The following is a 10,034-nucleotide window of genomic DNA, read 5'->3' on the forward strand; positions in this document are numbered from 1 at the left end:
AGAAAGCAAGCAAGATATTGAAAACCTATTGGAAGAAATAATGACAGAAAACTTCCCCTACCTGGTGAAAGAAATAGACTTACAAGTCTAGGAAGCACAGAGAGTCCCAAAAAGAGGAACCCAAAGAAGCCCACACTGAAAAGCATCATAATTAAAATGCCAAAGGTTAGAGACAAAGGAGAATCTTAGAAGCAGCAAGAGAAACGCAGTTAGTACAAAGAAGAAGGAAATATGAACAATAAAATGGCAATAAATGCATATCAACAATTGAATCTAAAAATCAAAATAAACGAACGAGGAATCTAATGACCAAAATAAACTGATGAATAAAATAGAACCAGAGGCATAGAAACATGGAACAGACTGAGGAATCTCAGAGGGAAGTGGGGATGAGGGGCAGGAAGAGATTAACCAAAGAACTTATATGTACATAAGGCATTACCTATGGACACAGACAATAGGATAGTGAAGGCTTGTGGCGGGGTGGGAACTGGGTAGAGGGGGCAGTGTGGGGGAAAAGGGAGTCATCTGTAATATTCTCAACAATAGTAAAAATAAATAAAAAATTTAAAAAAAAAGAATCTGGACAATCACAACTGACTTTACATGCTTGTGCTTATGTAAAACGATGAATCAATCAATCAATCAACAAATGCATGCATTCGGCCTCATGTCTCTGATTCTACACAAAAGAAGGAAGAGTTTAATATAAAGGTCATTCAAAATTGCCTTGACTTCCTGGATTCTCCCTCGTCTTTGCACTGATCCCACTCAACGTGAAGGTCAAGATATGCGATCCTCTAAACTGACTTAATTAATTATAACTATTAGTTTAAGTGAATAGTGGATGGTTCCAGCAATATCCTAGGCAATAAGAAAGAATTGTATTCCTATATTTGTAAGAGTACATTCATAAAGATAATAAAAGGAAAAGTAATATTATTTCTGCGTGTCCTAACAGGCAGCCACAGTCAGAAATCAGAACCTGTGAACAGCCACAACGCTTGCACCATCATGCAAGGAAAGGGTCAGAGACAGTTCTAGCAGGTAATAAATAAATAAATCTCTCTAAAGTTATATTAATTATTATTCACTGATGGTTTTAGAATATGTTTCTTTTAAAAACAAGAAGGAAAAAATTAAGTATTTCTTACTCGATTGATAATGACAGCATTCACATTCACAGTCAACTATGCTGAAAGAATATGTCTTGTCCTAATAGGGGACACACTTTAAATTGGTGTTTAAAATTGAAAGATTACACATAGAAAGCAATTATAAAAATGATAGGCTGAGGGGGACCTTGAGGAACTGAGAACATATTTATCACTAGCAACCATCACAAAACCTGGTACCTTAAAGCAATAAGTTTTTGTTTATTAAACAGATATTCCAATTCAGACTGCAATATTCACACAAAAAAGCAACATCACAATTACCTGCACTTTAATGTAATTTCAAAACCATTTTGTAAATAAACGGAAACAAGGAAGTGTCACTTATGAATAGCAACCAATCCTATAATGATTTTGGAAGTAGCTGAATTATCCACACTGTGCACTGGAAACAAGACAACATTTAATAAGAACATATATAAACTAGGTAAGAAGCAAGATAAAGAATCAGTTATGATCATCACTTGTAATAGATTGCAGGGGACCACCTTAACAATTTCATTACAGCACCACTATGGCAAATATTATAACCCTAACTAAGTAATTAGTAAGGGATTTCCTATATAAAAATAATACTTCCTCTTTTTAAAAGTGGTCACCTGTCGAGTTGGTAAATTAGCGGTAGTTGGGATAAATAATATACTTGGTACAGGCTGCTTGTTATCCAAATACAGCAGTCCAAAAACAAACTCAACTGTTTAATTATAGGAGGCTAATGCAGGTTCCTATGAGGTTTCAGATAATTGTTTATTTTACCATATAAGCATGAATGACTATGAAAAGATCTAAAGCTATTTAATGAGAAAGTTTTACTATGTATTGTTAAGCTAGTGGGAATCTACTGAAACATTTAAAACCATGTAGGCTACTGGAATTGATTTTAAACACTCTAGATCCGTGGTCGGCAAACTGCGGCTCGCGAGCCACATGCAGCTCTTTGGCCCCTTGAGTGTGGCTCTTCCTAAGCCTTAGGAGTACCCTAATTAAGTTAATAACAATGTACCTACCTATATAGTTTAAGTTTAAAAAATCTGGCTCTCAAAAGAAATTTCAATCGTTGTACTGTTGATATTTGGCTCTGTTGACTGATGAGTTTGCCGACCACTGCTCTAGATGTTCTACATAGTTAAACTCCTGTTTCTAACAGTAGTCAATTCCAAAAGCCTTATGTGAGCATTAATTACATAGCATATAGGCAGACTCATCATTTACTCTGGATTCAAATTTCCCTGAACATTGCCTAAGAAATTTTTATGTTCCATGTTAGCTTGTTAAACAACTCAATAAAACCACAGCAATTAAAATAATTATTTTCCACACACTGAGATGTCTAATAACATGTGTCGCTTGAAACACTGTATTTTGCCACCTGCTGGTTCATCTTTTCACAGATTTAACCAAATGCTTGGGTGGCAGGGTTTTCGTGATTCATGAATCAAGATTATTTGCAAGTGGCAACACTGAAGAAATAAAGTTAGAATTAGTCTTTCCAGGTTTAATCACAATGATATTGCTTTCCTTTTTCCCATTACTTGATAAATCCATTACACATTATATTTTAAATGTACAATGAACTCTCATTAATTTCAGATTAACTTAGTAACAGACCAGAGTATAATTTTTGAAGAAGTTTAGTCACTGCTATCATTATAGAATTAATGTCCAATCTCTCTGAATAGCCTTCCTGCATGGAAATGCTTCTCACCAACTACTGCCTATACATTGTTAACATGCATGCACACGCCATTGTACATCCTATTCCACTGCCATTTATCATTTACTAGTTTTAAATATTCATGCTGCACTACCTACAAAACAGAAACAAATCAAAGCATATCTCTTGAAAGCTCTATATATTACAAAATCAAAAAATGTTAGAGCTGGAAGGGATACAAATTTTTGTCCAACTTCCTCATTCTAACATAAAAAGAAGAAAGCTGAGACCCAGAGATTGACTTAGATACTGTCACAAAGCTATATAGCATCAGAACTTGATCAACTCTTTCCCATGACATAACCAGAGTAACCTAAGATTGTCATCTTTACCACAGGCACTTTCTGACAGCAGAAGCTGAGTTCCTAGAAAAACTATTTAAAAAAACCCATTGGTAATAAATCACCATTCATAAAAAATCAATCAGTAGAGTACATACAATGAGAAAAAAATCTCTTGGTAATAGACTGCTCTTGGCACTCCACTAGTGTTTGAAAAGTGAACTCAGAACTCAGAAATAGGAATAAGCCCTGGCCGGTTTGGCTCAGTGGATAGAGTGTCGGCCTTCGAACTGAAAGGTCCCAGGTTCGACTCCTGTCAAAGGCACATGCCCGGGTTGCGGGCTCCATCCCCAGTAGGGGGCGTGCAGGAGGCAGCCAATCCATGATTCTCTCTCATCATGGATGTTTCTCTCTCTCTCCCTCCCTCTTCCTTCCTCTCTGAAATCAATAAAAATATATTTTTAAAAAAGAAAAGAAATAGGAATAAACCTCTTATGTTTTCTCTTAACACCTAATTCAGGATTCACCTTCCTGCTGGTAGGCCTTCATATTTGCTGACTGAGGAAGATGGGATTGATTGTTCACAACCACACCTTAAACCTTGTTCCTGGAACCTACCTCCTTGGCCATGTCTGTGTATTTCTGCTTTTCCTTTGGATCAAGAACAGCCCACCAATCAGCCAGTATCTTGGTAGCACCTCGGTTATCAAGCCTGGGGTGTTTCTGACGGACAAGGGAGCGATGGCGTTTGCAAAATAAGAGAAATGCATTCATTGGTCTCCGGGCTCGCTGCTCTGGTGATTCATCATCTTCAGTCTCAGCAACATCTTGCTCTAGGCCATCAGCCCCAAGAAGTTGAACCTATTACCAAACAAACAAAAGCCAAATGTTTAACACATCCTGGATAATTCTGCTTTAACATTTAGTCTTGGTTTTCAAATTGCTTTTTTTTAGCACCATTTAAAAAACTTATAAATTGAGAAAAAAATTATTAACCAGTAGTGGTTGGTAAACAACGTATAATGTATTCTTCTGCTTAGTTTCTACAGAAACCTGAGCATGTCTATTACAGAATATATTATATTGTGTTGTATTTGCTTACACAGCACCTAGCTCAATGTCTGGTATAACATTAGTACTTAACTGTTGAATGAATAAACCCATTCTGTGGTATATGGGTCTCAAGATTAACAAAAATATTCACATAAAGTACACAAATATTAAGAGTTGTCTTTCTCCTCTTTATAAAGTGCTTTCCTATGGCCAAAAACATGAAAATAGACCATAAAAACCTAAATATAATACTCAATGTTTATGTGCACATCATAAGTAGAGCCTCCTACTGTGAAAATCAAAATAGACATGTAATATTATTTGAAGGAATAACTACGTTGTGCATTTTCAAGCTTATAAATATTTTCCAGTCTAGTGAAATACTATGGTGATAGGAATAAACTCATCCAGACCTAAACCTTCAAAATCAGTTCTGAATCCCCGCTTTTTCTAAGCATTTCATTTCATTCAAGGTCTTCAAGGACTCTGCAAAGCTCTGATCCTGTCCACTGCATCCCCTTTTTCTAAGCATTTCATTTCATTCAAGGACTCTGCAAAGCTCTGATCCTGTCCACTGCATCTGTGTAATTCTCATTGCTACTTTACTAGTACCACTCCAGTCAATGGCCTAGTCTTCCTGCTTTTAACCTCTTATAGACTTCCTGCACCTGGCTGAAGATTAAATTTCTTAAAGCACATCTCTGATCACTGAATCTCACAATATATTAGCATTGTCAATCATCATCTAATTCTAAATTATGATTTCAGAATATATCTTAGAAATATTGCAACCATGAACAGAAGTCCAGAATGCTTACTAAAAAGCATTTCTTTAATTTATTGTTTCATAGTTAAAATCAAGAAGATTGAAGTTGTTGTCAGTCTGCATTATACAGTAGGGTAGTAGTTCTTAAACTTGGATGAGCACTGAAATCCTCAAAGGTCTTGTTAAAACAGATTGTTAGGTCCTATTCCCAGAGTTTCTGACTCTGTAGATCTGGAGTTGGCCTTAATAATTTGTATTTCTAACAAGTTCCCACCTGATGCTGATGCTGCCAGTCTGAAAATCACACTTTGAGAACCACTACATAAGGTAACTGTGTTCTTTTATATACAGATAAGATACTCTAGGACAAATCATTAGCTTAATCTAATGTAGTATTTTTTTAAAAAGTCTTTTATGTTTAAAGTAAGTATTGCAAATGCATTTAATTAACCATCAATTATTTTCAAACACAAATAGTACAGAATAAACTTTAAATCACAGCAATCTGATTTGGAAATCCATTATAGATTATTATTGGGCTGAAGGCTACAGATTTTTCTTATTATGTATACAATCATTAACAATAATTTGAATATTCAAGGAATATTTATTTAGCATTCTGAAACTGAGTAAGAAGCTAAAGAAAAACCAGGCATTAACAAATGTATTATGGGGAGAAAAATGGTGGCTGAATAGGCTGGCCTGTTGTGCACCTCATCCCAGGGCCAAACTGGAAATACAACTATATTGGAGAACATTCAGCTGGAATTACCAACTGAGATCCAGCTGAGGAGGAGACATACCAAGGAAGGACAGAAAACGCCTGGAGGCTGGTAGAAAGGGCAAGGTCCTGAGGAGCTGACCCAGAAGACAGAGGCCCAGAACACAGGCTGGGCTCTACAGCCTAGAGCACCAGAGCCCATACCAGCAACCCACTTAATGTCCACCATGAAAGGCGACAGACCTGCTGGCCGCAGCAGAGCCTGGAGCCATGAAACAGGGCCGGTAGGAGAGAAAGCCACAGTTTCGTTTTGGTTTTCTTTCTTCGTGCCCTCCACCCCTACAGCACAGGAGTTTTCATTTGCAGCTACTCACCCAAGGCTTTGGAGCAGGGAGGGAGACCCGGACTTGAGGTGCCTAAGTAGAGTCTGGGGTGGGAAGCATTGCAGGGAGACTTGGAAAAACAGCATCCAGGAACATTTGGTAATAGGCCCCCAAAACCAAAACGGCCATTTTTCCTGAGGAGCTAGCTGCTCCCAGAAGTGGCAGGGAAGGAACAGAAAAAAAACCCCCGCCGTAGGTGATACAGTTTGCCCCACCCTCAGGAGTCCTGCATGCCAGACCCTGCATTTTGACCTTTTCAGAGGAACCAAAATCAGAGGCCAAGTTTACGGGTTTGAATAGTCTCAAGGAGCCCTCAGTAACTGGACTGAAGGAGGGGCCGTCCACCTCGCTACCCTGGGAACTATACTGATACTTTCCCCACACAGGAGAACTGATAAAAAACTCCAGGTTTCCAGCCTACCCCTTTAGTCTACATACAAGGATCTCTGTCAAGCCAAAGACAGAGTAACATTTTGGGCCGCTCACAGAGGAATAGCTCTTGGACAGGGAAACACACCCACCACATTCCCTAAAAGCTAAACAGCACCTCTCCCGCCTACAGCCCTTTCAGAAACAGACTTTTGAGTGATTGAGATTGACAGCGGGCTAGCAGGCAAAGGCAGGCAGAAGCCAGACTTGGGAACCAGGGGAAGTTTGCTGACCCAGCCCTGGCCCCATGGTGCTAACAAACCTACTTTAGAGGGCAGATTGGCCCCTCATGCTTACAACCAAGGCCTGTGGAGATAGTCACAAACAGTACAACAGTAGATAGCTTGGAGCTTCAAGCAGGTTGCTGAAAGCCAAAAGACAATGACTGACAGTGGTTAGCACCTAAGTACCTGACGGGAAGCCCAGAATTAGCAGACAGAAGAGTGGAATCCAAAGCGAGCTCCCATGGGGTACTGAACTCCACTGAAAAGAAGGCCACTCAGAATTAGCCAGAAGAGTGGAATCCAAAGCGAGCTCCCATGGGGTACTGAACTCCACTGAAAAGAAGGCCACTTATTTGTTTTAAACTTTTTTTTCCTCCCGTTTTTCTTATCTTTTCTTATTTTTCTCTTTCTTTTCTTTTGTCACCTTTTTAAATCTATCTTCTTTATCTATCTGCTTTATTGATTTGCTATTATTCTAGTCTCTGTTGTTTTGTTCATCTATCTAATTTTCCTCTTCCCTTTTCTGAATCAAATTTTTTTCATTGGTCTTTTTTCACTACTCATTTCCCTCCCCCGCTCTTTTCTTTTTCTCCTGCTTTCTCATCTTGTTTATTTTAGGCCTATCCACTATCTCCTCTATTTTCCTTTTCCAATTTTCTTTCTTTTCTCCTTCCTTTATTTTAAATCCTTTTCCTTTCCTTACTCCTCTAATTGTTTATATGTATTTTCTTTATTTCAGCATTTCATCTACATATTCGGCCCCTCCTTTTCTAATTTTGTTTGTGCCTTTTTTTGTTTTGTTTTCTCCTCATATTTTTTCTTGCTCTCTTTTCTCTATCCTAACGCTCTCTTCTCTGGTGGTTGCTTTTGTTGGTGTTGTATTGGTATTGTGTACATTTCTGTTTTGTTTCTCCTGTTTCATGTTTTGTTGTGTTGTATTTTGTTCTGTTTGGTCAGCACCTCCACAACAGCTCGCAAGATGTGGTTAGGGGTGAGCCACATCGTCTAGGGCAAAGGAAACTAAGGAGAAAATAAACAAATGGGACTACATCAAAATAAAAAAGCTTCTGCACAGCAAAAGAAACCATCAACAAAATGAAAAGAGAGCCCACTGCAGGGAGAACATATTTGCCAATGTTATATCTGATAAGGGGTTAATTTCCAAAATACATATGGAACTCATATAACTTAACTAAAGGAAGAGAAACAATCCAATTGAAAAATGGGCGAAGGACCTAAATGGACACTTCTCCAAAGTGGACATACAGATGGCCAAGAGACATATGAAAAAATGCTCAAAGTCACTGATCATCACAGACGTGCAAATTAAAATGACAATGAGGCATCTCCTAACACCTATCAGGATAGCTACCATCAACACAACAAATGACAAGTGCTGGGTAGGATGTGTAGAAAAGGTAACCGTAGTACTTTGCTGTTGGGAATGCAGACTGGTGCAGCCATTATGGAAAACAGTATGGAGTTTCCTCAAAAAATTAAAATGGAACTGCCATTTGACTCAGTGATCCCACTTATAAAAATATATCCTAAGAAACCGGAAACACCAATAAAAAAGAATGTATGCACTCCTATGTTCATAGCAGCACAATTTACAATAGCTAAGATCTGGAAACAGCCCAAGTGTCCATCAGAAGATGAGTGGATAAAAAAGCTGTGGTACAATTACACCATGGAATACTATGCATCAGTAAAAAGGAAGGATCCAAGGAACAAAATAAACTGATGAATAAAATAGATCCATATTCAGAGAAGCATGGAGCAGACTACTGAATCTCTGAAGGAATGCAGAGGTGGTTGGGTAAAGATCAAACTAAGAACTTGTCTGCATAAATGCATAACCCATTGACACAGACAGTAGTGTGGTGAAGGCCTGGCATGGGAAGAAGGTTAGAAGAGGTCAATGGGGGAAAAGGGAAATAAATGTAATACTTTCAACAATAAATTTTTTAATGTACTATGGCCTGGCCCGTGTTGCTCAGTAGTTGAGCATCAACTGACCCATGAACCAAGAGGTCATGGGTTCGATTTCCAGTCAAAGCACATACTCAGGTTGCAGGCTCAATCCCCAGTTCAGGAGGTAGCTGATCGATGTTTCTCTCTCAATGATGATTCTCTCTATACCTCTCTAAGATAAATAAAACATATTTTTTAAATGTATTATATAGGTTGAGGAAGTAATTACATTTCCCTTCAGAAAAGAATAACTTTTGATACAGTTACTAAAATCATAAAACTCAGGCTAAGAGTTTTATGAAAAAGAGATGAACAACAAGACCCTGGCTCAAGGAGCTTACTGGTTGGGGAGGGGAAAATAGACATTATGTGAATAAATTAAAAGCAGTTTGCTGACTACAATAAGGAGCCAGTGCGATAATGAAAGCACCAGTAGATGGGCAGAAGTACACAAAGTCTCCCTAGGAAAGGTGTTGTCTGGGCTAAATTCTGAAAGGTGAATTAGAATCTGTCAGGTGGTCAATGGGGGAACTAACAGGGATTAAGGCTCAGTGGTTTATTAAAACATGGATATGCAGTTCAATAGCAGATTAGAACAGGGATCTGGGACATGAGATTATAGAAGGTAGGATCAAGTTCATGAAGTGTGTGTTCTGTCACCTAAAAACACATGCATTTAATCATGTAAACAAGTGGTTTCAGAATGTATGGGCCAATAAAAAACCTTGGGAGGGACCAACACAGATAGCCAACTTCTTATTTTGCCAAGTATGGACATAAAAAATATGTTTTTAACTACTAAATAATAATGGTAACTAACCAAAAAATGAATCAACAGGTAAAATTCTGAATAAATACATTAAATTAAAATGAAAAACTACCTGAATCTATTTTTCTTTCAACCATAGCCGAGTATTGTAATACTTTGCAACAAATCAATACTAGTACTAGACCAGGATATGAAAACCCTGCTTAAGACCACAGACCTTGTATTTTAAGATGAATCTTGTCAGGAGTAAAACCTATTTCTCTGAACAAGGAAAGAAGGAGGAAAATATGGGTAAGGAGTGAGAAATATGCACAGGTGAGTAGAGAGGAAACTGAAGAAGTCATTTGTGGTGGCCTCTATTCTCTCTATGAAAGAGAGAAAAAGGTCGGGAGAAAAACCATAAAGGGTATCCAGAAAATATGTCTGAGAAACAGAATAATGTTTACAATCCCAGCTGAGATGGTGGAAGAGGGAGCTGACACAAACCAAGAGCAAAAGGATGAATGGATGTCAAAGGCCTGAAGATCAAGTGGGGGGGGGGGGGG

At 38.2% G+C, this 10,034-nt stretch overlaps 1 protein-coding gene across 8 annotated transcripts in view; it reads right to left on the reverse strand.

The window, feature by feature from the left end:
* Positions 1 to 10,034, reverse strand: part of BBX (bobby sox homolog (Drosophila)) — a 293,824-nt gene that overhangs the window by 97,679 nt on the left and 186,111 nt on the right. For all 8 annotated transcript variants that reach the window (XM_014548659.1, XM_014548656.1, XM_014548658.1 and 5 more), the window contains one exon: positions 3,789 to 4,031. In XM_014548659.1, the coding sequence (XP_014404145.1) occupies positions 3,789 to 4,031 (243 nt within the window). The remainder of the gene's footprint in view (positions 1 to 3,788; positions 4,032 to 10,034) is intronic.

This window comes from Myotis brandtii, unplaced genomic scaffold (genome assembly GCF_000412655.1).
Source record: "Myotis brandtii unplaced genomic scaffold, ASM41265v1 scaffold519, whole genome shotgun sequence".
Lineage (NCBI taxonomy): Eukaryota > Metazoa > Chordata > Mammalia > Chiroptera > Vespertilionidae > Myotis > Myotis brandtii.